The sequence below is a fragment of the Oncorhynchus tshawytscha genome, linkage group LG25 (assembly GCF_018296145.1).
Source record: "Oncorhynchus tshawytscha isolate Ot180627B linkage group LG25, Otsh_v2.0, whole genome shotgun sequence".
Lineage (NCBI taxonomy): Eukaryota > Metazoa > Chordata > Actinopteri > Salmoniformes > Salmonidae > Oncorhynchus > Oncorhynchus tshawytscha.
This window is the reverse complement of record NC_056453.1, coordinates 9642996-9670824: the sequence shown is the minus strand read 5'-3', so window position 1 is coordinate 9670824 and position 27829 is coordinate 9642996. Positions and strand designations below refer to the sequence as shown.

The following is a 27829-nucleotide window of genomic DNA, read 5'->3' as shown; positions in this document are numbered from 1 at the left end:
TTCTGTTTTCAGTCTTAGAAAAGTTCAATATGGGCCCAAATTTTATTAAATAGATCAAATCACTATACTCTCATCCAAATGCCATGGTGACTACTAATGGACTGAACTCTGACAGATTCCCTCTGGAATGGGGCACAAGACAAGGTTGCTCGCTGTCCCCCCTGCTCTACTTGTTGGGGGCGGAGCCTCTGGCAGAGCTGATAAGGAGCAATGGCAAGTTTTCAGGTTATAAGATCAATTTTAACAAATCCACTGTCTGCCCTCTCAATATTACACTCACCAGCTCTATGAAGACACTGTCCTTTCCAGTGGAAAACAGGGGTTTCAATACGTCGGGATCTTCATAACACCAGATCTGAATAGCCTTAAGGAAAATTATCTTCCACTCCTGGATCGAATCAAGAACGATCTCCAAACCTGGTTCTCCCTCCCAATTAGCTTAGTAGGAAGAATTAATGTCATCCGTATGAACGTCCTCCCTAGACTGAACTACTTATTTCAGATGCTCCCATGCAATCTCCCAGTTTCGTTCTTCAAAACAACTAACCAAAGCATCACAAAATTTATATGGGGCAATAAAAAGACCTAGGATCAAGTTTTCCACTATCGAAACCTGAATCTAAGGGTGGTCTTGCCCTTCCCTCCCTTCAATTGTACTACTGGTCTGCCAAAATCCGCAACATGCTAACATGGATCACAAACAGACAAGCGCCAACGTGGATTCAGATAGAAGCCCAATCCTGTGGTTCATTGCCCTTAAGCTCAATTATATTAATTAATAACTTTAGTGAAGTGGGCAACATAGCCAAAACCTTTGATTTACAGCACCCTACTAGCGTGGAGGGACTGTAAGAAATACCTGGGTATTTCCTCCCAAATATGTTCTCACTTGCCTATAGTAGGCAACCCAGACTTGCCAAAAGCCCTGAGGGATACCAACTTTAATCTTTGGCATACTCTAGGAATCAGGACCTTTTCAGACCTATTTCATCAGAAAACAACTACACTGAAATCCTTTCAAGAGCTCTACAGTGAATTCGATGTGCCAAGATCCATTAAAAAAATATATATCTTCAAATTAGACATGTAATTTCCTCATTTACCTCCAAGAGGAGGTCTACTTTCCACTAGACAGTGGGAGATTAATTCACCTTTCAACAGGACAATAACCTAAAACAAGGCCAAATATACACTGGTGCTGCTTACCAAGGAGATCATAAATGTTCCTGAGTGGCCTAGCTACAGTTGACAAATCTGCTTAAATATTTTTGCAAGACCTGAAAATGGTTGTCTAGCAATGATAAAGAACCAAATTTGACAGAGCTCGAAGCATTTTGAAAATAATAAAAATGGGCAAATGTTGCACAATCCAGGTGTGGAAAGCTGTGAGAGACTTACCTAGAAAGTGTTTCTACAAAGTATTTACTTATGTATATGAAATATTTGGGCTTTTATTTAAAAAAAAATGTACTTACATTTCTAAAAACATGTTTTCACTGTCATTATGGGGTGGGGTATTGTGTGTAGAAGGGTGAGATAAATCATATTTAATCCATTTTGAATTCACACCAACAACAAAATGTGGAATAAATCATGGTGTATGAATATGAATGCACTGTAGCTTGTTCTCCATCGCTTTTTAAATAAGGAGCAATTTCATTTCCATGACTGATCAAAACTAATTCTCATGGCTCTTGCTTGTCCCGCTGCAGCAGGCATATGGTGAGCAGTATGTTTGAAACATCGAATTGCAATACATAACTTATTGGCACCTAAGTATTGCGATAATATCATATCGTGAGGTCTCTGGCAATTCCCAGCCCAAGTACCAAAAGCTCCAGGATCCGAACCATACAGGGATATATGACAGCATCCTTAGTTAAACGTCCAAGTAAAATCACCTTAGTAAAACAAGTTGACTTACCCAGTGGGTTGATCTCCAGGTAAGTGAAGTAAAGGTCCTCATACAGGTTAAAGAGACCCACAACAAAACTGACCAGGACCCTGCATACAACAAACATCAAAAGTTTAGATCAGAGAGCCATCTCAGAAAACTGCATATAAAACCACATGGAAAACTGTAGACAAGAAATCTCTAAATTTGAGTTTTAAAAATGGTTTAATAATAAACTAAAATGTTAGTTTCCTGCCGTTTCTATCCTACCTGATAATTAATTGCACCCACCTGGTGCCTGATTAGAGCAGAAGAATAAAAAAAGCAACCTGTCTTTGAGGTCCAGAGTTGAATTTGAGGCCACTAGTTCTGAAGAGCCCAATCTGCCCTGGTCAAAAATAGTGCACTATATATGGAATATTGTGCCATTTGGTATACACACAATGAGTTTCCAGAATACTAGACAGTCATCACTTAACACTTAAACTTCGGGAACCCCTCCGGGTGAAACAATGAGCTACTCCACACATCGACAAAACAAGCATCTCAAAAAGCACCCTAATCCCTACATAGTGAACTACTTTTGACCTGGGCCCCTAGGTCAAAAGTAGTGCACTATATTGTAGACACAGAGCAATGACCTTAGTTGAGTTCTAAATGGCACTCAATAACCTATATAAAGTGCACTACTTAGGGAATAGCGATGCAGATTGGGACATATCAAAGTTAATTTCACTGTGTCCACTGTCCAGCCTAAATGGGGATTGCATTGCCTACAGTGCCTTGCGAAAGTATTCGGCCCCTTTGAACTTTGCGACCTTTTGCCACATTTCAGGCTTCAAACATAAAGATATAAAACTGTATTTTTTTGTGAAGAATCAACAACAAGTGGGACACAATCATGAAGTGGAACGACATTTATTGGATATTTCAAACTTTAACAAATCAAAAACTGAAAAATTGGGCGTGCAAAATTATTCAGCCGCTTTACTTTCAGTGCAGCAAACTCTCTCCAGAAGTTCAGTGAGGATCTCTGAATGATCCAATGTTGACCTAAATGACTAATGATGATAAATACAATCCACCTGTGTGTAATCAAGTCTCCGTATAAATGCACCTGCACTGTGATAGTCTCAGAGGTCCGTTAAAAGCGCAGAGAGCATCATGAAGAACAAGGAACACACCAGGCAGGTCCGAGATACTGTTGTGAAGAAGTTTAAAGCCGGATTTGGATACAAAAAGATTTCCCAAGCTTTAAACATCCCAAGGAGCACTGTGCAAGCGATAATATTGAAATGGAAGGAGTATCAGACCACTGCAAATCTACCAAGACCTGGCCGTCCCTCTAAACTTTCAGCTCATACAAGGAGAAGACTGATCAGAGATGCAGCCAAGAGGCCCATGATCACTCTGGATGAACTGCAGAGATCTACAGCTGAGGTGGGAGACTCTGTCCATCGGACAACAATCAGTCGTATATTGCACAAATCTGGCAAATCTTTATGGAAGAGTGGCAAGAAGAAAGCCATTTCTTAAAGATATCCATAAAAAGTGTCGTTTAAAGTTTGCCACAAGCCACCTGGGAGACACACCAAACATGTGGAAGAAGGTGCTCTGGTCAGATGAAACCAAAATTGAACTTTTTGGCAACAATGCAAAACGTTATGTTTGGCGTAAAAGCAACACAGCTGATCACCCTGAACACACCATCCCCACTGTCAAACATGGTGGTGGCAGCATCATGATTTGGGCCTGCTTTTCTTCAGCAGGGACAGGGAAGATGGTTAAAATTGATGAGAAGATGGATGGAGCCAAATATAGGACCATTCTGGAAGAAAACCTGATGGAGTCTGCAAAAGACCTGAGACTGGGACGGAGATTTGTCTTCCAACAAGACAATGATCCAAAACATAAAGCAAAATCTACAATGGAATGGTTCAAAAATAAACATATCCAGGTGTTAGAATGGCCAAGTCAAAGTCCAGACCTGAATCCAATCGAGAATCTGTGGAAAGAACTGAAAACTGCTGTTCACAAATGCTCTCCATCCAACCTCACTGAGCTCGAGCTGTTTTGCAAGGAGGAATGGGAAAAAATTTCAGTCTCTCGAAGTGCAAAACTGATAGAGACATACCCCAAGCGACTTACAGCTGTAATCGCAGCAAAAGGTGGAGCTACAAAGTATTATCTTAAGGGGGCTGAATAATTTTGCACACCCAATTTCAGTTTTTGATTTGTTAAAAAAGTTTGAAATATCCAATAAATGTCATTCCACTTCATGATTGTGTCCCACTTGTTGTTGATTCTTCAAAAAAAAAAACAGTTTTATATCTTTGTTTGAAGCCTGAAATGTGGCAAAAGGTCGCAAAGTTCAAGGGGGCCGAATACTTTCGCAAGGCACTGTATAAACACTATAAATAACTGAGGTGTGTAATTGAGTCAGACTTCTTGTCATGGATGGGAACCAGACGACAAACACAGCAGGAAATGTTAAGTATGTGCTCCCGAGTGAAGCAACAGTCTAAGTCACTGCATCTCAGTGCTTGAGGCGTCACTAGACACCCTGGTTCGATTCCAAGCTGTATCACAGCCGGCTGTGATTGGGAGTCCCATAGGGTGGCGCACAATTGGCCCAGCGTCGTCCGGGTTTGGCCGGCGTAGGCCGTAATTGTAAATAATAATTTGTCTCAACTGACTTGCCTAGTTAAAGGTTAAATAAAAATAAAAAGTACTCCCACTAGTTCACCACAGAATGTTGAGGGGGACACCATAATACCACAAAGAGATGTAGTGAAATCACTAAAACTCAAGTCAGTCAAATCCCAAGTACCTAGCATTGTAAGTGAAAAGCAAATGTTAGTGGCATAAAAAAAAATCTAAGTCTAGAATCTACATTTCTCAACACAGAAAGTGAAATGGCTTGGTGATGAGCATTGCAGGTTCATCGTTCTACTGAAACATTTTAAAGGGTTTGTGACTAAGGAGGTTTCAGTGTATGTATGCCTGCAGCTGAAAGCAAGGGCTGGGCAAAGGACAGACTTTCTCAATGCAAAATCAAACTCCCCCATTTTTTGTGGCATTGGCAGTTGAGCGTCAGGTAACTGAGTGTTGGTGATTGGATATTTCACACCATAAATATTGTGAAGCTTAAAAAATGTGAGCTGAAAAAAACCTCAACTCTAAACCCTGTATAGCTTTTGCTTTAAAGCAGGGGTGTCAAACTCAAATCCTTGAGGGCCGAGTGTCTGCAGGTTCACACACTGCCCATATATGTGATCAATCATTTAAGGTAATTGATTTGTTAGAAACTACAAATCAATAGTGGTTGTCTAGGTTTGAACTGGGCATGAACTAAAAGGAAATAACAAAAACCATCAGACACTGCCCTCCAGTGATTGAGTTTGACACCCCTGACCTTACGGCTCTCAGTCACTTACTCTTTCTTGTCTTCTGGGACATGCATGAAGAGCTGCTCCTTGACAGAGTCCTCGCTCAGCTTGTCGTCCACTCCAACCAGCAGCCTCTGGGCCTTGGCATCCACGTCCCCCACATCAACGCCTCCCTCGTGGTGGAAGAGCACGTGGTCGCCCTCTCGGGTGGCGTAGATGCATATGTAGAACTCCTCCTCCTGCGGAGCACAAAGGGAGCAGGGGGGTAAGTAAGGGAGGGATTAAAAGTTAGAGGGAGCAGAGGTAGATTGTTTTGACAGTTACATAACAGTGCAATCAGAAACTATTCAGACCCCTTTACTTTTTCCACATTTTCTTATGTTACAGCCTTATTCTAAAATGGATTAAATATATTTTTCCCCTCAATCTACACACAATACCCCATAACGAAAAAGAAAAAACAAATGTATAAACAAAAAAAACTGAAATCTCACATTTAAATAAATATTCAGACCCTTACTCAATACTATGTTGAAGCACCATTGAGGCATGGTTTTTGCTCCATCAGAGTGACCATGGGGTTCTTGGTCAAATCCCTGACCAAGGCCCTTGTCCCCCGATTGCTCAGTTTGGCCGGGTAGCCAGCTCTAGGAAGAGTCTTGGTGGTTCCAAACTTCATCCATTTAAGAATGGAGGCCACTGTTCTTGGGGACCTTCTATGCTGAAGAAATTTTTTGGTACCCTTCCCCAGATCTGTGCCTCGACACAATCCTGGCTCGGAACTCTATGGAGAGTTCCTTCGACCTCGAGGCTTGGTTTTTGCTCTGATATGCACTGTCAACTGTGGGACCTTATTTTTTATTTATTTTATTTCACCTTTATTTAACCAGGTAGGCAAGTTGAGAACAAGTTCTCATTTACAATTGCGACCTGGCCAAGATAGAGCAAAGCAGTTCGACAGATACAACGACACAGAGTTACACATGGAGTAAAACAAACATACAGTCAATACAGTATAAACAAGTCTATATACAATGTGAGCAAATGAGGTGAGAAGGGAGGTAAAGGCAAAAAAGACCATGGTGGCAAAGTAAATACAATATAGCAAGTAAAACACTGGAAAGGTAGTTTTGCAATGGAAGAATGTGCAAAGTAGAAATAAAAATAATGGGGTGCAAAGGAGCAAAATAAATAATTAAATGAAATACAGTTGGAAAGAGGTAGTTGTTTGGGCTAAATTATAGGTGGGCTATGTACAGGTGCAGTAATCTGTGAGCTGCTCTGACAGTTGGTGCTTAAAGCTAGTGCGGGAGATAAGTGTTTCCAGTTTGAGATTTTTGTAGTTTGTTCCAGTCATTGGCAGCAGAGGACTGGAAGGAGAGGCGGCCAAAGAAAGAATTGGTTTTGGGGGTGACTAGAGAGATATACCTGCTGGAGCGTGTGCTACAGGTGGGAGATGCTATGGTGACCAGCGAGGTGAGATAAGGGGGAACTTTACCGAGCAGGGTCTTGTAGATGACATGGAGCCAGTGGGTTTGGCGACGAGTATGAAGCGAGGGCCAGCCAACGAGAGCGTACAGGTCGCAATGGTGGGTAGTATATGGGGCTTTGGTGACAAAACGGATTGCACTGTGATAGACTGCATCCAATTTGTTGAGTAGGGTATTGGAGGCTATTTTGTAAATGACATCGCCAAAGTCGAGGATTGGTAGGATGGTCAGTTTTACAAGGGTATGTTTGGCAGCATGAGTGAAGGATGCTTTGTTGCGAAATAGGAAGCCAATTCTAGATTTATCTTTGGATTGGAGATGTTTGATATGGGTCTGGAAGGAGAGTTTACAGTCTAACCAGACACCTAAGTATTTGTAGTTGTCCACGTATTCTAAGTCAGAGCCGTCCAGAGTAGTGATGTTGGAAAGACGGGCAGGTGCAGGTAGCGATCGGTTGAAGAGCATGCATTTAGTTTTACTTGTATTTAAGAGCAATTGGAGGCCACGGAAGGAGAGTTGTATGGCATTGAAGCTTGCCTGGAGGGTTGTTAAGTGTCCAAAGAAGGGCCAGAAGTATACAGAATGGTGTCGTCTGCGTAGAGGTGGATCAGAGACTCACCAGCAGCAAGAGCGACCTCATTGATGTATACAGAGAAGAGAGTCGGTCCAAGAATTGAACCCTGTGGCACCCTCATAGAGACTGCCAGAGGTCCGGACAGCAGACCCTCCGATTTGACACACTGAACTCTATCAGAGAAGTAGTTGGAGAACCAGGCGAGGCAATCATTTGAGAAACCATGGCTGTCGAGTCTGCCGATGAGGATGTGGTGATTGACAGAGTCGAAAGCCTTGGCCAGATCAATGAATACGGCTGCACAGTAATGTTTCTTATCGATGGCGGTTAAGATATCGTTTAGGACCTTGAGCGTGGCTGAGGTGCACCCATGACCAGCTCTGAAACCAGATTGCATAGCAGAGAAGGTATGGTGAGATTCGAAATGGCCGGTAATCTGTTTGTTGACTTGGCTTTCGAAGACCTTAGAAAGGCATGGTAGGATAGATATAGGACAGGTGTGTGCCATTCCCAATCATGTCCAATGAATTGAATTTAACACAGGTGGAAAAAGGGAAGGGGTCTGAATGCTTTCCAAATGCACTTTAAGATTAGGTTACTTTACAGCCTTATTCTAAATTGGATGGAATAAAAATAATTTCTCATCAATATACACACAATACCCCATAAAAAAACAGCGTAATACATGTTTGCATATTTATTACAAAACAGAAATACCTTATTTACATAAGTATTCAGACCCTTTGCTTTGAGACTCAAAATTGAGCTCAGGTGCATCCTGTTTCAATTGCTCATCATTGAGATGTTTCTAAACTTGATTGGAGTCCACCTCTGTAAAATTCAATTGATTGGACATGATTCAGAACCCTTGACTTTTTCCTAATTTTGTTACTTTAAAGCCTTATTCTAAAATGGAAAGAAAGGGTCTGAATACTTACGTAAATAATGCATGTTTGTTTTTTATTTTTAATAAACGTGCAAATGTTTCTAAAAACCTGTTTTTGTTTGTCAGTATGGGGTATTGAGTGTACATTTGAGGATTCTTAAAAATGTATTTCATCCATTTTAGAATAAGGCTGTAAAGTAACGAAATGTGGAAAAAGTCAAGGGGTCTGAATAATTTGTATATGGATATGGGCAAGTGAACGCACACACACATCTGTTAGCATGGTTACTTGCCTACTACACACCTACCCCACAGGTAGGATATTTAAGACAACCTCACACAAATTACCTGTGTATGTGCAACAAACGGTTCAATGAGAAAGTTCTTCAGGATGCCTTTCGCTTTTGCCACCTGGTGAGAAACAGTAAAATAGATTAATTCAACATTTAGTTTAGTATTATTATGTGGCAAAGGGATATGAAGATGTCTGAGGAAATGGTATTTTCACATTATGGAGCACTGTGGAAAAGCAACAATCAATGGTGGAAAATAACGATTTTGCATAAATGCTCTATTCTGCAGAAAAATACTATTAATGATCCATTCTGCTGAAAAGCTGGCCCTAGAAAAAAGCGCAGTAAAATGGAAAAGAGCACTGGAACTGTGATAGAAAAATGACATACCTACCTGATTTGTTTGATATTAATAGTAAACGATTATATATTTAACTAAGCGTAAGGCTGGCCTGCTAAGGCTGAGTTTTTAATGGTGACCACTAGCTTCCTGCAGCTCGTATGGGCATCAAGGAAATTGGTTTTACTAGAGGGTGATAAAACATTACAGCCACATTCCATTCCATGATCAGTGGTGCACTGAGGGAGATGTATTCCATGGACAGGATGTGGGGTGTGTGTGACCCGAGAGAGAGACAGCCTGGAAGAGTTTAAAACAATGCCTCAGTTTCTCATCTTTCTGGGAAGCTTAGCTTGGAGGAGTAAAATAACACCCCCCGTGCAGAAAAACTGGATGAACCCAGTTATGGTGCCTAATCTGAATGTTTGCCAGCCATGGTTGAAGCATTTTTAGGTTTGGTATATAAAGATCCGGTATTCTCTGTATGATTCAAGACAGTTGGATTGACAGCTTCATTATTGCAGAAATGACCAAGTCTCTCTCAGTACTGAATTTCCAAGACAGACCTAATAAGGCTGTTTTGGCCATACTAGCCTCCTGACATTGGCATTACATACCCTCTGACCCCTTGCATCAGTGGTTCTAAACATAACTCGGAGCCCGCCGGTCCTGGCAGTGGAGAGACAGATGGCAACCTCAGCTCCCTATGTTTGCACGCTGTATGCTCATGAACAAGTACTGCCTGGCACATGGTGAACATGCCGCAGATGACAAACCAGGATCGTATTTATTAGTGCACACTGTAGGACAGGGTTCCCCAACTGGTGGTCCACAGGTGATTGTATTGTTTAATTGTTGGACACTCTAAAAACACCAGCAAATCAGCTCCAAGTGATTTTAATTTTGGAAATCTGTTCCCGAAATATTCCCACGCATAATAATAGAGATATATATGTGATCGTATACAAATGTAAGAGAAAGTTACAATTATTATGTTTTAGTCAAACATATCCATGTGGTCTTCTTGGGGTCAATTTGCAGTCTACAACTGATTTGTAATTATGTTCCGGACCCCTGACCAACAGTTCAGGGGATTGTGGATTAGCAGCCCCTGAAATGGGCACCTGTCTGCATGCCACACATTCACCACATTAACAAGCCCAGAGCTACACACTGTTGGGGCAGAGGAACCTGCCAATCAGAGAGCATTGTTCCCTCAAGCACCGCTATCTCACTACGATCTCTGATAGAGAGCTAGATAAGAAAAGCAGGCCTAGTTCCATTCCTGTTTGGAGATCTGAACGAACAGGAAAGGAAGCAAAATGGAGAGGATGGCTCCATGCCAGGTCTCCCTGTTAAGACTCCCTGGAGAACCGTGGCAAGTATTATTGAGTAGACCATCCTGGCTAAATATAAAGAAAGGCTACACTAAGCACTACAATGGCTAGGCCTATTGATTGAAGTCAAATTGCTTTTTAAAAATCTGCAAACATCAAAGCTGTATACTAGGTGTACAAAAACTCCTCAGCTGTAACTTTCTAACTCCTGCAGCAGGTTCCCACTTCCACCAGCTTGACACTGGTGGAAGTGGAAACCTGCTGCAGGAGTTAGAAATTGGCTGCAGCCAATAGGATTCAGGACACACAAAAAAAAGAGGGAACCTGGCAGCAGAGTTTCTGTTTATGAAGTTGAGGGAGGAGTAGGATGAAGTTGCTCTTACATGCTAATCCAGGGTCAGTTTGGTTAAGGTTAGGATCGAGGAAGGGAAGCTGATCCTAGCTCTAACTAGGGGAAACTTCACACTGGATCATGCATGCAGGCATACAGAGAGAGAAAGAGCAAGAAGATCAACTCACGGTGGTCTCCCTCATGAGGCGGGGCTTGAGCCACTCCTGCACGCCCACCAGGTCTAGGTTAACACCCACCAGGCCCAGCTTCCCTCTGCACTTGATCAGCTGGTCTGGCTTCACCACCAATCGCTGTAGGGGGAATGGACAATACCAACGTTAGCATGGTACAGCACACAGGTGAATCGTTTCACTGTCTATTGCGCCTGGACTTGTCTACCGTTAACCCGGTGATTGTAAAAATATTGGGTGTGTGATAGGGTTGTCACGAAACCATTATCGGAATGCTCAAAAATATAATAGCAAGAAAACAAAACTAAGCCAAAAATCATTTGAGGAAAACTGCACTCGATAGTTGAAGATGCCCCGTTTCTAGCTTCTAGCCAATTTCACAGGATTTTTTCTTCCTTACACTATTTGCTCAGAATATTTATTGTACCTACAGACGAGAATAACTTTGGGATATTAGATTGGCAGTTACTCACCAGAAATTCGATTTGCCTGACCTGGATCCTTTGTTTGAACTTCGAGACTGTTCTATTAATCCCGGAGGCTGCACCAAAACGCTAATGCACGAGAAGAGTTAAAAGTGGGGCCCTAGTCAGACAGAGTGCATACCATCCCCCGCTTCAAAGTATATTGCTCACTAACGTTCAGTCCCTTCACAATAATGTAGACGAGCTCAGGGTGAGGACCTCCTTCGAGAGCGACATCAGGGACCGTAATATAGTCCTTTTTACGGAATCAACGCTCTCCGGATATATTGCCCCAGTCCATCGTGGAACAGGAAAGAAATTTACAGGAAAAGAAAAGCTGAAGGGTTTGTTGTTTCATGACAAATAACTCATTGTGTTATTGTTGCAACGTACAGGAACTCAAGTCACTTTGGTCTCCCAATCTGGAATACCTGCATACCTCACAAGACAATGTTCTTCGGTCATCGTCACTGCCGTGTATATTCTGAGGAAATCTGAAGGAAAACACTACCGAATTCCTATCAACATCTGAACCACTGCTTTTAGCCACGGGGCCCTGTCAGACTAGGAAGATGGACGTGTACAAACAGACCAGCTCGGCCCAGTCTCAACGTCAACCGTTGAAGAGGCGACTCTGGGATGCTGGCCTTCTGGGCAGAGTTGCAAAGAAAAAGCCACATCTCAGACTGGCCAATAAAAATAAAAGATTAACATGGGCAAAATAACATGCACACTGGACAGAGGAACTGGCCTTGAAGGCCAGCATCCCGGAGTCGCCTCTTCACTGTTGACGTTGAGACTGGTGTTTTGCGTGGTACTATTTAATGAAGATGCCAGTTGAGGACTTGCGAGACATCCGTTTCTCAAACAAGACCCTCGAATGTACTTGTCCTCTTGGTCAGTTATGCACCGCGGCCTCCCACTCCTCTTTCTATTCTGGGTAGAGCCAGAATCCATGAACGCCAAGATAATGGAATTCATTGCCCTTGACAATCAACCGTTCTCTGTCGTGGGTGATGATGGCTTTCACAGCTGGTCAAGCACCAGTACACACTAACATTACCAAGTGCGCTATTGCTCAGATATTGCCCTACCGGAGATACACAGTATTAGCGTCACTGCTATTAGCTTCACGACATACTACAGTCTTTGCGTGTCAAAAAAGATAAGTCAAATAACACACGTCAAATAACACTATTTAACATATTAAATAAGTTATATTATAGAATGTTGTGTTCTGAATTTGCCCATGCAAGCCAAGCGCCACTATCAGTAGCACTGTCAAAGCTGTACAAAAAAAAAAGTCTGCAAACACAGGCCACGAACGATGTGTTTACAATACCACGTTGGTAATAAAGCATTATTTGTTTGACCGCAACTTCTGGGGTAGCTAGCTAGCTTTAGCTTAGTACATAGCACCAATACAACCAGGCTGAAAACAATGACCAGTAAAAACTAGAGGTCGACCGATTAAGATTAGTTAACGCCTGTACCGATAATTGGATGACCCAAAAAAGTTGATAACAATTCAAATCGGCCGATTTTTATAAATGTATTAATTTATTTGTAATAATGACAATTACAGCAATACTGAATGAACACTTATTTTGTACTTAAGAGGTTAAATCATACCCGTTTGGCGAAGTCGGCTGTCTTTGTTAGGAAGAAAGTCTTCACAGTTCGCAAAGAGCCAGTCGGCCCAAACTGCTGCATATACCCTGACTCTGTTTGCACAGAACGCAACAGTGACAATTTCCCTAGTTAAATAAATTAATGTTAGCAGGCAAAATTAACTAATATGCAGGTTTAAAAATATATACTTGTGTATTGATTAAGAAAGGCATTGATGTTTATGGTTAGCTACACAATGCAACGACAGTGCTTTTTCGCGAATGCGCTTGTTAAATCACCCGTTTGGCGAAGTAGGCTATGATTCATTGATAAATTAACAGGCAACGCAGGACAAGCAAGTAATATCAACCATGTGTAGTTAACTAGCGATTATGTTAAGATTTTTTTTATATGATATAATTAATGCTATCTAGCACCTTCCCTTGGCTCCTTGCTGCACTCGCATAACAGGTAGTCAGCTTGCCACGCAGTCTCCTCGTGGAGTGCAATGTAATAGGCCATTCCGATTAGTCAGTCGACCTCTAGTAAAAACTGCAGTCATTTTCACTTTTCTTAGCAATGATTTAGAAATCCTTGTAAGTATTGTTGTTCGCCTATTGAAATTGAACTTCAGTTCATGAAAATAAATAGCTAGCCAGCTACTTAACCCTGTTGCCCAAAGCTAAAGTTATAAGCAGCCAGCTAGCTTCATCTGGCTAGTGAGGCTAGACCTGACCAGGCTGTGTGCTGTGAAGCTAGCCACAATAAGGATTAGGCAAAAGTGGAATTTGCAGTTTCCCTTCAAAATAAAAGTAACTATTTGAAAGTGATGCGGAAGGTTACAATTGGTGGAATCATGCCATATTCAAATCACAGTTGGTTGTTTCAGAGTCACAAAATAAGAGCTACGATGCTAATGTTATCTGGGTGTCATTGAGTAGACTGATACTCCATGTCATTGATCCACAATCGATAGGTAAGGCTGTACAGTGAAGTAAGTATGCCCCCAATGTAATTCTAAATGTCTAATACATTCAGTGTGATTAAGAGACTTTACAAATTATCAAATGATTGTCTTTTGTTGATTTTATATAACATTCCAAACTGGTTTAGCATGATTTATTAAATTATGGCATAGTTCTACTATTTGTATTCAATTGCATCACCATTAATGACATACTTTTATTTTCAAGGCTAACCGCAAAGTCCACTGTTGTGGCACATCCTTATTGTACGCGAGACAACTTTACCAGCATCATTGTATACGCATTGATAGATCGTTGTGACATATGAAATACGGGCGTTAGTGTAATCAATGTGTAATAACTACGTAAAAAATGTATAAACGCTTTAAATTATTGTGTGACGTGCAGTCATATTCAGGTCCTGATTGGTCAACAAGCTTATTTGACACGTCAAAGTGTAATTTGACATGTATCTTTTTGACATGCAAAGACCCAAACGGCTTTCCATGGAAATCCTGGTTCAGAATGAAATGACTGAACAACAAAACAGCACAGCAAGTAAGTGAAAGAAATAGGTTTTGATTATGTTTTACTGGTAATTGGGACATACGTAAATGCCAACAAAATAACTTTTTGGTCAGTGTGGTGTGTGTAACCTTTCATTTAACTAGACAAGTCAGTTAATAACAAATTCTTATTTAAAATGACGGCCTACCCCGGCCAAACCCGGACGACGCTGGGCCATTTATGCGCCACACTATTGGACTCCCCATCACGGCCAGATGTGATACAGCCTGGATTCGAGACGCCTCCTGCACCGAGATGCAGTGCATTAGACCGCTGCGTCCATGTGCGTTTTAACTATAATGCTATATATATATATGATATCGGTCAAAAATGTAATATAAGTGCATCCCTACCTAGCATTGTGTGATAATTTGTCCATGTACAAGAAGGTGAGAAGAATGTCCTTGCTGGAGGACAATACTATTTTATTGTACCTCAGTGAGCAGCCATGGGTGGTCCTGCGTCAAGCGGTCCCAGTCCGTATCCGAGGTGACATTGGCGTAGCGGAAGCGGTTCTGCACGGCCGCCGAGGTGCAGATGTGCTTATAGAGGAACTCCTTCCCCGTCTGCTCTGAGATGGCTTTGGCCGACATGACGAATCACAGGCTCACTATCTAGCAGAAGGAAGAGGAGAAGTCAGAAGAGTTCAGGGGCAGTTAGTACAAGTCACGGTGGGTTTTAACCGCCTTGTTCAGGGGCAGAAACACAGGTTTTCACATTGTCAGCTCGGGGGATCCACTCTTGCAACCTTACAGTTAACTAGTCCAACGCAATAACGACCTGCCTCTGTCTCGTTGCACTCCACAAGGACACAAGGAGACTGCCTGTTACCCGAATGCAGTAAGCCAAGGTAAGTTGCTAGCTAGCATTAAACTTATAAAAAACAATCATAATCACTAGTTAACTACACATGGTTGATGATATTACTAGATATTATCTAGCGTGTCCTGCGTTGCATATAATCTGACTGAGCATACAAGTATCTGACTGAGCGGTGGTAGGCAGAAGCAGGCGCGTAAACATTCATTCAAACAGCACCTTCTTACGTTTTGCCAGCAGCTCTTCATTGTGCGTCAAGCATTGCGCTGTTTATGACTTCAAGCCTATCAACTCCCGAGAATAGGCTGGTGTAACCGAAGTAAAATGGCTAGCTAGTTAGCGTGCGCTAACTAGAGGGACTGAAGCTATACGGTTACACTGGCAATACTAAAGTGCCTATAAGATCATCCAATAGTCAAAGGTTAATGAAATACAAATGGTATAGAGGGAAAGTCATATAATTCCTATAATAACTACAACCTAAAACTTCTTAGCTGGGAATATTGAAGACTCATGTTAAAAGGAACCACCAGCTTTCATATGTTCTCATGTTCTGAGCAAGGAACTGAAATGTTAGCTTTCTTACATAGCACATATTGCACTTCTACTTTCTTCTCCAACACTTTGTTTTTGCATTATTTAAACATATTTAATTATTTATTTGAGGCTAAATAGATTTTATTGATGTATTATAATAAGTTAAAATAAGTGTTCATTCAGTATTGTTGTAATTGTCATTATTACAAACAAACAAACAAAAAAACAAAAAAATTAGGCATCAGATTTTTTGGTCCTCCAATAATCGGTATCGGCGTTGACAAATCACAATCGGTCGACCTCTAGTCCCAACGGTTTGACCTACAAACTACTATGACCACTCTATGGAAAGGGGAGACTCTCCGTGTTGTTCTATGACCACCACAAGAGTCACGTGAATCATCTGAAGGTAACCTGTACCTGTTAAAATTTAATGAACGTGAGTATAAAGGTAGTTTTGTGCCTACCCCCCCAAAAAGGAGTTAAATGTGTATAAAAGGAATATTTCATGAGCTTTCTGAAATCTCCTAGATTTAGGACAGACTTCATAACCTGGTTTCCCATGATTTATTTTTTAACCGTCTTTGCCATTGATGAATGTGTTATTCAATGCTATTTTCTGGGCTATAGTAGTAAAGGCCAAATCTAATATTTTATCCAAATTTGTTTTAATATTTTGGGGGGATACCTAAAGGGGTTCTAAAATTCAAAATCAAATAGCGAAATGATTCATGGTATAACCATCTTTAAACAATTCCATATGTCAGCTTAGAACTACTTCAGGCTCAAGGTTCTTCAGTCACCACCTGTTGTGTAGATTGCACTGTCAGGGGAAACTCAAAACTCCATAACTGCAGAGTATCTGCTTTGTCCATTCTTGCCTTTTAATTAGTGCCTGATTTTGAACTCAGAAACCAGGGTACAGATTAATCAAGATAGTAGGCTAAATTATTATAGGATGCAGAGTATCATTTTGTTTCTTAATCTAATAAATGCGTTCATCTGAATCTCATCTGACAACATGTGAAAACGCTCCATATGAATTTAAAGATAAAGCTGTATGAGGATGACCGAGTGTGTCACGAGAATAGTGAACAGCCTGCGGAATATACAATCCAATATATTGTACAGTTCAATTTCTCCTGATCCTGACGGCAAAGTGATTTCTGTACTAATGACAATAAATGCCAAGAAAGTGTTATCGTTGTGTTTAAAATTTTAGGTCTACTAGTAACTACATGCGTAAACCTTTTGCTCAATCTGCCCCCAGTTGTGGTTCAATCAAAGGAAAAAGAGACAACCAGCTGGACTGTGACCCTTTAGGACAGGTTTGATGTTCTTCTGTCTTATGATGTAACCACCCAACTGGTCTGTTTGGAATCTTGATTGGTTTAATTAAGTTGATGGCATGTTAAACCAGGAGGTTTGGGCTGGCTTTGGGACAATAGACTAGCTTGCAGACGACAGCTCTTCAGGAACTTGGAGTCCTTAAAAATACAACTATGTCAAACCCACTAATCAATGTGTGGGAACGGCACACTCCAAGGATACCACAGGTTGCCTTCAGGAAAACCACCAAACATTTGAAAACTGCCAAAACTCTTCCACATTGAAGGGTTAATAGCTGACAATACTAGTTTCTGGTAGGTCTGGTCAGTCCAAGGCTTTGCAGGACCTGAGAATCAATGGCTTGGTAATTTAGCCTGTTGTTCAATTCTGATTGTTATCAACACATTAGTCTGGGATAACAGAATGCGTGCCATGTCCATGTTTATAGGGACAGAATAGATTTGGAGCAGCTTCTAGCCTCTGCACTTACTGATTTGTTCACTAGAAATGGATGTTGGATGTCCGAACTAGAGGTCGAACGATTAATCGGAATGGCCGATTAATTTGGGCCGATTTCAAGTTTTCATAACAATCGTAAATCGTTATTTTTGGAACCCGATTTGGCAGATTTAAAAAAGTTTTTTTTTTTACACCTTTATTTAACTAGGCAAGTCAGTTAAGAACACATGCCTATTTTCAATGACGGCCTAGGAACGGTGGGTTAACTGCCTTGTTCAGGGGCAGAACGACAGATTTTTTTTACCTTGTCAGCTCAGGGATTCAATCTTGCAACCTTACAGTTAACTAGTCCAACGCTCTAACCACCCACTCATTGCACTTCACGAGAAGCCTGCCTGTTACACGAATGCAGTAAGCCAAGGTAAGTTGCTAGCTAGCATTAAACTTATCTTATAAAAAAACATTCAATCAATCATAATCACTAGTTAACCTGTAGTGACACCCCATCCCGTGAACGGGACCGTTGTCATCATCTGACACTAATTAGCATAACGCAACGGACATAAATCTTCCTAGAAAATATTCCTATTCATGAAAATCACAAGTGAAATATATTGGAACACAGTTTAGGCTTTTGTTAATCACCCTGTCATCTCAGATTTTCAAAATATGCTTTACAGCCAACGCTAGACAAGCATTTGTGTAAGTTTATCATAGCCTAGCATAGCATTATGCCTTGATAGCAGCAGGCAAACTTGTCACGGAAATCAGAAAAGCAATCAAATTAAATAGTTTACCTTTGATGAACTTCGGATGTTTTCACTCACAAGAATTAGCTCCATAATATCGACAAACATGGCAAACGTTGTTTAGAATCCATCCTCAAGCACTTTTTCTAATATCTATTCGATAATATATCCGTCGGGACAATACCTTTTTCTCTAGGACCGATTGGAGTAATGGCTACCTCTGCACTTTACGCGAGAATCTCTCTCGGAGACACCATGTGACCACTTACGCAATGTGCCCCCATACGGCTATTCTTCAACAGAAAGCGTAAGCTCGTTGATGGTACATTCACAGCCATATAGGGAGTCATTAGAACGCAACGCTTTCAAAACCTGGGGCACTTCCGGATTGGATTTTTCTCAGGCTTTCGCCTGCAACATCAGTTGTTATACTCAGAAAATATCTTTACAGTTTTGGAAACGTTAGAGTGTTTTCTATCCAAAGCTCAATTATATGCATATTCTAGCATCTTTTCCTGACGAAATATCCCGTTTAAAACTGAAAATACTGCCCCCTAACACCAAGAGGTTAAAGTCAATACACAGAAGTATATATTTTTAAACCTGCATATTTAGCTAAAAGAAATCCAGGTTAGCAGGCAATATTAACCAGGTGAAATTGTGTCACTTCTCTTGCGTTCATTGCACGCAGAGTCAGGGTATATGCAACAGTTTGGGCCACCTAATTTGCCAGAATTTTACGTAATTATGACATAACATTGAAGGTTGTGAAGAGCTGCTGGCAATATGTGTACAGGAATATTTAGACTTATGGATGCCACCAGTTAAAATATGGAACGGTTCCGTATTTCTCTGAAAGAATAAACATTTTCGTTTTGTTTTCGAGATGATAGTTTCCGGATTTAAGGCTCGTATTTCTGTGTTTTATTATGTTATAATTAAGTCTATGATTTGATAGCGCAGTCTGACTGAGCGATGGTAGGCACCAGCAGCCTCGTAAGCCTTCAAAATACAGGAGAGTTCAGGGGCCTTGCCTAACTTCTTTGGGACTGGGGGGCAGTATTGAGTAGCTTGGATAATAAGGTGCCCAGAGTAAACTGCCTGCTCCTCAGGCCCAAAAGCTAGAATATGCATATAATTAGTAGATTTGGATAGAAAACACTGAAGTTTCTAAAACTGTTTGAATGATGTCTGTGTATAACAGAACTCATATGGCAGGCAAAAGGTTTGAGGTTTGTAGTTTTTCAAGTCATTGCCTATCGAATAAACAGTGTCTATGGGGGTCATATTGCACTTCCCAAGGCTTCCACTAGATGTCAACAGTTTAGAACCTTGTTTCAGGCTTCTACTGTGAAGGGGGAGTGAATAAGAGCTGTTTGAGTCAGGGGTCTGGCAGAATGCCATGAGCTAAATCATGCGTGTGGCCGTGAGAGGTAGCTGCGTTCCTTTTCATTTCTAAAGACAAAGGAATTGTCCGGTTCAAACATTATTGAAGATTTATGATAAAAACAACCTAACGATTGATTCTATACAGTGTTTGACATGTTTCTACGAACTGTAATATAACTTTTTGGACTTTGAACTAAGCGACCGCGCATTGAGCATTTGGATTACTGGGCTAAACGCGCAAACAAAAAGGAGGTATTTGGACATAAATGCTGGCCTTTATCGAACAAAATAAATATTTATTGTGGAACTGGGATTCCTGGGAGTGCATTCCGATCAAGATCAAAGGTAAGTGAATATGTATAACACTATTTCTGACACCTCTCCTTTGGAAAATGGCTGTATATCTTTCTGTGGCTAGGTGCTGACCTAACATAAATATCAAGGTGTGCTTTCGTCGTAAAGCCTTTGAAATCTGACACAGCGGTTGCATTAAGGAGAAGTTTATCTATAATTCCATGCATGACACTTGTATCTTTTATCAATGTTTATTATGACTATTTCTGTAATTTGATGTGGCTCTCTGCACTTTCACCGGATGTTTGTTTGAGACAATGCATTTCTGAACATAACACGCCAATTTCAAATTAGGTTTTTGGACATAAAGATTAACTTTATCAAACAAAACACACATTTATTGTGTAGCATGAAGTTCTGTGAGTGCCGTCTGATGAAGATCAAAGGTTAGTGATCTCCTTGGCTGGAAAATGGCTGTATGGTTTTCTGTGACTAGGTGCTGACCTAACAATCGCTTGGTGTGCTCTCGCCGTAAAGCCTATTTGAAATCGGATACTGTGGCTGGATTTACAAGAAGTTAAAAATGGTGTATAATACTTGTATGTTTTAGGAATTTGAATTATGGTATTTCTGTTGTTTTGAATTTGGCGCCCTGCAATTTCACTGGCTGTTGGCGAGCGTCCCACATATCCCAGAGAAGTTAACTTCTTGACTGTAGGGGGCAGTATTTTCATTTTTGGCTAAAAACGTACCCATTTGAAACTGCCTATTTCTCTGGCCCAGAAATGAGAATATGCATATAATTGTCAGATTAGGGTAGAAAACACAAAAGTTTCCAAAACTGTCAAAATATTGTCTGTGAGTATAAGAGAACTGATATTGCAGGCAAAAATCCAACAAGGAAGTGCTGTTTTTCCTGAAAGCTTTCTGTTCCATTGGATGCCTTTGCCTCCATTTAAAAGGGATATCAACCAGATTCATTTTCCTATGTCTTCCTCAAGCTGTGTCTTTAGACAGTTTCAGGCTTTTATTTTGAAAAACGAGCGACAAAGAACTCATTTTGTTTTCGAGTTTTTCATGCGCAACAGCCATTCTCTCTCTCGCCTATGGAAGAAGCTACATTCCAGTTGACATATCGATTACATATTGTAAAAACAACCAGAGGATTGATTATAAAAAACATGACATCTTTCTACGCACTTTACGGATACTATTTGGAATTTTTGTCTGCGATGTCGTGACTGCTCGAACCTGTGGATTTCTGAACATAATGCGCAAAAAAAGGAGGTATTTTGGATATAAAAATAATCTTTATGGAACAAAAGGAAAATTTGTGTAACTGGGAGTCTCGAGTGCAAACATCCGAAGATCAAAGGTAAGCGATTGAATTTATTGCTTTTCTGACTTTCGTGACCAATCTACTTGGCTGCTAGCTGTTTGTAATATTTTGTCTACTGAGAGAGATGTTCAAATCAAATCAAATGTATTTATATAGCCCTTCGTACATCAGCTGATATCTCAAAGTGCTGTACAGAAACCCAGCCTAAAACCCCAAACAGCAAGCAATGCAGGTGTAGAAGCACAAAGTTTAAATAAACGCTTGTTATACTTTCGCCGAAAAGCTTTATTGAAATCTGACACGCCAGGTGGATTAACAAGAAGCTAAGCTTTGCTATATTGCATTTGTGATTTCATGAAAATTAAATATTTTTAGTAATTTAATTTGAATTTGGCACTGGGATGGGTGCATCAAGAAGTTAAAAGTTAACAATTTTCACTGTACTGTCCAAAACGTCTTAAGCTCTCAGGCATTCCCTTGGCAGCAAGAGCCTCTCGGTGGACGCTGCAGTGTACCCAAGTGGCGTCGGGAGCAACTGCTTGCACGTGCGTTACCACTCTACTATGTCTTTCTGTCATGGCTTTTGCGCCATCAGTACAGATACCAACATGAGCAGCAGCTACGTTTGGCTACATACAGACCGGTTAATGTGATTGGATGTTAATTATTTGACTAGGCTACTTGTATTTGACATTGTGTTGTTATTTCGCTGAACACTAGATGGTTAAATTTGATTTTTGGCAGTGAAACGAGGCTACTCAGACAAGAAGACCAGACCTGACTGCCCTTAACCAACACAAAAACATCCTATGGCGTTCTGCATTAGCATCGAACAGCCCCCGTGATATGCAGCTGTTCAGGGAAGCTAGAAACCATTATACACAGGCAGTTAGAAAAGCTAAGGCTAGCTTTTTCAAGCAGAAATTTGCTTCCTGCAACACTAACTCAAAAAAGTTCTGGGACACTGTAAAGTCCATGGAGAATAAGAACACCTCCTCCCAGTTGCTCACTGCACTGAAGATAGGACACACTCACCACTGATAAATCCACCATAATTGAGAATTTCAATAAGCATTTTTCTACGGCTGGCCATGCTTTCCACCTGGCTACTCCTACCCCGGTCAACAGCACTGCACCCCCCACAGCAACTCGCCCAAGCCTTCCCCATTTCTCCTTCTCCCAAATCCGTTCAGCTGATGTTCTGAAAGAGCTGCAAAATCTGGACCCCTACAAATCAGCCCGGGCTAGACAATCTGGACCCTTTCTTTCTAAAATGATCTGCCGAAATTGTTGCCACCCCTATTACTAGCCTATTCAACCTCTCGTGTTGTCTGAGATTCCCAAAGATTGGAAAGCAGCTGCGGTCATCCCCGTCTTCAAAGGGGGGGACACTTGACCCAAACTGCTACAGACCTATATCTATCCTACCATGCCTTCCTAAGGTCTTCGAAAGCAAAGCCAACAAACAGATTACCGGCCATTTCGAATCTCACCATACCTTCTCTGCTATGCAATCTGGTTTCAGAGCTGGTCATGGGTGCACCTCAGCCACGCTCAAGGTCCTAAACGATATCTTAACCGCCATCGATAAGAAACATTACTGTGCAGCCGTATTCATTGATCTGGCCAAGGCTTTCGACTCTGTCAATCACCACATCCTCATCGGCAGACTCGACAGCCATGGTTTCTCAAATGATTGCCTCGCCTGGTTCACCAACTACTTCTCTGATAGAGTTCAGTGTGTCAAATCAGAGGGTCTGCTGTCCGGACCTCTGGCAGTCTCTGAGGGTGCCACAGGGTTCAATTCTTGGACCGACTCTCTTCTCTGTATACATCAATGAGGTCGCTCTTGCTGCTGGTGAGTCTCTGATCCACCTCTACGCAGACGACACCATTCTGTATACTTCTGGCCCTTCTTTGGACACTTAACAACCCTCCAGGCAAGCTTCAATGCCATACAACTCTCCTTCCGTGGCCTCCAATTGCTCTTAAATACAAGTAAAACTAAATGCATGCTCTTCAACCGATCGCTACCTGCACCTGCCCGCCTGTTCAACATCACTACTCTGGACGGCTCTGACTTAGAATACGTGGACAACTACAAATACTTAGGTGTCTGGTTAGACTGTAAACTCTCCTTCCAGACCCATATCAAACATCTCCAATCCAAAGATAAATCTAGAATTGGCTTCCTATTTCGCAACAAAGCATCCTTCACTCATGCTGCCAAACATACCCTTGTAAAACTGACCATCCTACCAATCCTCGACTTTGGCGATGTCATTTACAAAATAGCCTCCAATACCCTACTCAACAAATTGGATGCAGTCTATCACAGTGCAATCCGTTTTGTCACCAAAGCCCCATATACTACCCACCATTGCGACCTGTACGCTCTCGTTGGCTGGCCCTCGCTTCATACTCGTCGCCAAACCCACTGGCTCCATGTCATCTACAAGACCCTGCTAGGTAAAGTCCCCCCTTATCTCAGTTCGCTGGTCACCATAGCATCTCCCACCTGTAGCACACGCTCCAGCAGGTATATCGCTCTAGTCACCCCCAAAACCAATTCTTTCTTTGGCCGCCCCTCCTTCCAGTTCTCTGCTGCCAATGACTGGAACGAACTACAAAAATCTCTGAAACTGGAAACGCTTATCTCCCTCACTAGCTTTAAGCACCAACTGTCAGAGCAGCCCACAGATTACTGCACATAGCCCACCTATAATTTAGCCCAAACAACTACCTCTTTCCCTACTGTATTTAATTAATTTATTTTGCTCCTTTGCACCCCATTATTTTTATTTCTACTTTGCACATTCTTCCATTGCAAATCTACCATTCCAGTGTTTTACTTGCTAGATTGTATTTACTTTGCCACCATGGCCTTTTTTTGCCTTTACCTCCCTTATCTCACCTCATTTGCTCACATCGTATATAGACTTGTTTATACTGTATTATTGACTGTATGTTTGTTTTACTCCATGTGTAACTCTGTCGTTGTATGTGTCGAACTGCTTGTCTTTATCTTGGACAGGTCGCAATTGTAAATGAGAACTTGTTCTCAACTTGCCTACCTGGTTAAATAAAGGTGAAATAAATAAAAGAAAACCCCCTCACCCAAATGTATAGATAGCCCTGTTGGAAAATCAGACGGAATGTTTGAAAATGTGTAAAGATTGATGTTTTTAAAACTGTGATTCACCATATATTGGCGTACCTCCGACAGCATTGTGCGTACCCCAGTTTGGGAATACCTGTTTAGTGTACATCATGAAATGTTGAGTCAAATAAAACCTATTTATAGAAACTCGTAAAAAGTTGGTTTTGCAGCATCAACTTTGACTGATATTCAACTATCCGTTTCATATCTGCAAAATAGTTAAAACGGTGTCAGTTCACCTTTAATATATCAAATAATTTGAATTGTACTGCTAAATTTATTTGTGCGCATATATCTTTCAACTGGGGCGCAAACGTGCTCCTTGTACAATAGTTCGGTGTAGAGCCCTGCTTTATGTCAGACTGTAAACAGAAAGCTTTTATCACTCACGGTCTGATTAATTAAGCAGCTAGCCAGCTAACAAGGTAAGAACAAACAAAAGTTAGCTACAAAGACGCACAACACTTCAACACTTAATTCCACACCCTCATTTCTTCGACAAATTAAATACATGATAGTGTTTAGCAGTAGCTAACGTTAACAGCATTGAGCCCGGAACAACATCCTCCTGGGTTGGTGATTGAGTGCAGATAGCAAAACTACCTCCAGTAGAAATTATAGAAACATATTTAGTATCACATGCTAGCTTGTAGCTAGATACCTAGCCAGTGAGCTACTCCGTCCTGGTTTGGGGTGGGTAAACGCTTTAGCTAAACAGGCACGGTAAAGATGAATTTTCTGGTTGCTTGCTAGCTGGCTAAATTAGCTAGCTAACGGTAACGTTAAGAGTCCTGCAGGACAAACTCACCAGCACGTTGTTTGCAATTTAGTCGCTGCTGAACTAACTCCAGCTAGCTACAGTAGTTAGCTAACTAGGAAGTAGGGAACGAGAGATTTTACACCGTCAGATGGTTTCCATTAGCTTCTATATACACAAAGTCAGATTCGAAGGCCACAAAGTCAAAATGACTCATTTAAGTTTAGAATTGGGGTTAGGTTTAAAATAACATGTTTAGAGGAATTGTAGAAATGGGCGGGGTTTATTACTTTGTAGTGACAATCCCGCCAGACGTTCCTAGCATCATGCGTGCATAGCTCTCTAGGTAAATTTCGATGAAGAAAGTCAGAACAGATAGAATCATACCTTATGCGAATGCTACGTCCTAGGGATGTAAAATGATGTCCTGGTTGCTACGAGCTAGTTTAGAGGGCTGCGCGATCTACGCCAAATAAATCAGTCTTCTCTTGCCACCTCACTCGTTTTTGTCGCCCCATAATCTGCCCATACGATTACGACCTCTTCGGCTGTTCCATTGGCTCAAACATAACCACGTGGTGATATTCCTCCAAACCTTTACACCCACTACCATTGGGAAAGGTTTCTTATTCTTTTAAGTTTTATTGGCGAATCGCAACCAACTGACAATCTGCATACACTGCCACCTACTGTGTGAGGCCGGTCACGACCTATCTACACCACTATATTCTCTTACCTAACCCTGAATTTCTAATAAAATAAAACAATTCCCTACAAACCTCACTACTCCCATCACCCCGAATCAATATTTTAATTTACCCTCTACCCAACTGCACCAGTATATCCACAATATTTGTTTTCACTGCTTTTTTTTGCTTTAATATGTACTATATAATTTCCATGAACATGTGGAAGAGCCTGAATCGAACAGGACTGAATTTCCAAACCTATTTGTAGCCCCAACAAACAGCATCATTATGTCTAACCATAAATCCTCACGTTCTGACTTTCCAGATCTTGAACTACACAAAACTGATGCAGAGTCCGAACATATTACTACTGTTCTTAGTTGCACCTCCTCTATCCATTGCAATCCAACAAATTATTTGCAACAATTTCTGTTGAATATACAAATACATTTGTTAGTCTCTTGCATAGATGAACATCGAACTCAGGAATAAATACACCTTCTCCTGTCCTCCCATTCATGGGATCCTTTCATGGGATCTGTATACACTGCAAGACAAGAAAAAAAACTGATTACTAATATACTGATCCACCATTGTTCCTTCATTATCTTCTTCACACCACTGTTAATTTTCTTCCATCAGGCTAAGATCAACATGTGGTCTTGTATAAAACCACAGTGGTACATTTCCTATTGACACAAATGGCCCTATGACAATATCTGAGAGCTTGCATCTTATCAAGGCACAACAGCGATGTAAAAGCCGCAGAACCATATACAAAGCACCCATAATCTATGGACGATCTCATCAAAGTACAATAAATATTCAGTAAAGATGGCCTATCTGCCCCCAATCATGCCCAACTATCATCCTCATTAGATTAAACATAAGAACGTATTCAGTCTCAATTTTATTTATTTAACTAGGCAAGTCAGTTAAAGAACAAATTCTTATTTTCAATGACAGCTTAGGAACCGTGCCTTGTTCAGGGGCAGAACGACAGATTTTTACCTTGTCAGGTCAGGGATTCGATCTTGCAACCTTTCGGTAACTAGTCTAACGCTCTAACCACTAGGCTAACTGCCGCCCTTCAATACTTAAATTCAGCCCCAAATACTTAAATTCTGTTACCATTTCCATTCGTTCATCTATTTTTGTTAGCGAACAACATATGGCAAGATTTAGATACAGTGACTTGAAACCTCATAAGGACCATTCCACTACTGCTACAAAAGCACCTTGCATTTTCTCTATTACATAAGGAATATTCCTTCCCCTTTTCCAACAGGCACCATCATCTGCATATAACGTTGCACCTATACTCTGTCCCATATCCCCAAAGATATCATCAATCATCAACATGAATAAGATAGGACTAATAGCACTACTCTGTGGAGTTGCATTTTCCACCTCCTCCTCTTGATAACTCCAATCCCACCCTGACATGGAAGGGTCGATCAAAGAAGAAATCCTTAATCCAGTTATACATTCTCCCACTAATACGCATTTCATTCAATTTAAATCAGTAGACCTTCCCACCACATTGTATCATAATATAAGCATATTATGCTTTTTCAATATCAAAATACACTATTAACATCACTTCATTGCCAAATCTTTGGTCACCACCGAACTTTAACTAATGCATCAAGGGTAGTCCTTCCCTTTCTGAATCCACTCTGATATGGACTTAGACCCTTATGTTCCAGATAATACATCAATTCTGATTGGCTCGGCCTGGCTCCCAAGTGGCTGGGCATATTCCCTCCCAGGCCCACCATGGCTGCAAGCTTGTCCAGTCATGTAAAAACCAGTTTACAGCCTAATGAATGGATTTCAATTGACTGATTTCCTTATATGAACTGTACCTCAGTATATCTTTGAAACTGTTGCATGATGAGTTTATATTTTTGTTCTGTATACATTTAGTTGAAAATCCTATCCTTATAATTTATGGGGAAAATACATATTTTTTT

The 27829-nt window shown here is 41.0% G+C and overlaps 1 protein-coding gene across 4 annotated transcripts in view; it reads right to left on the bottom strand.

Annotated features, from left to right (window-relative positions):
- Positions 1-25744, bottom strand: part of LOC112233716 (ATP-citrate synthase) — a 133534-nt gene extending 107790 nt beyond the window's left edge. Inside the window, exons 1-6 of one of the 4 annotated variants that reach the window (XM_024401528.2) lie at positions 25552-25744; positions 14767-14946; positions 10723-10845; positions 8582-8644; positions 5332-5522; positions 1925-2004 (exon numbers count right to left, since the gene is read on the bottom strand). In XM_024401528.2, the coding sequence (XP_024257296.1) occupies positions 1925-2004; positions 5332-5522; positions 8582-8644; positions 10723-10845; positions 14767-14925 (616 nt within the window). In that variant the 5' untranslated portion in view covers positions 14926-14946; positions 25552-25744. Of the gene's footprint in view, positions 1-1924; positions 2005-5331; positions 5523-8581; positions 8645-10722; positions 10846-14766; positions 14947-25215; positions 25398-25551 lie in introns of those variants that run through there. The other 3 variants (XM_024401529.2, XM_024401531.2, XM_024401530.2) reach the window with 3 other exon arrangements.
- Positions 25745-27829: the final 2085 nt, after the last annotated feature.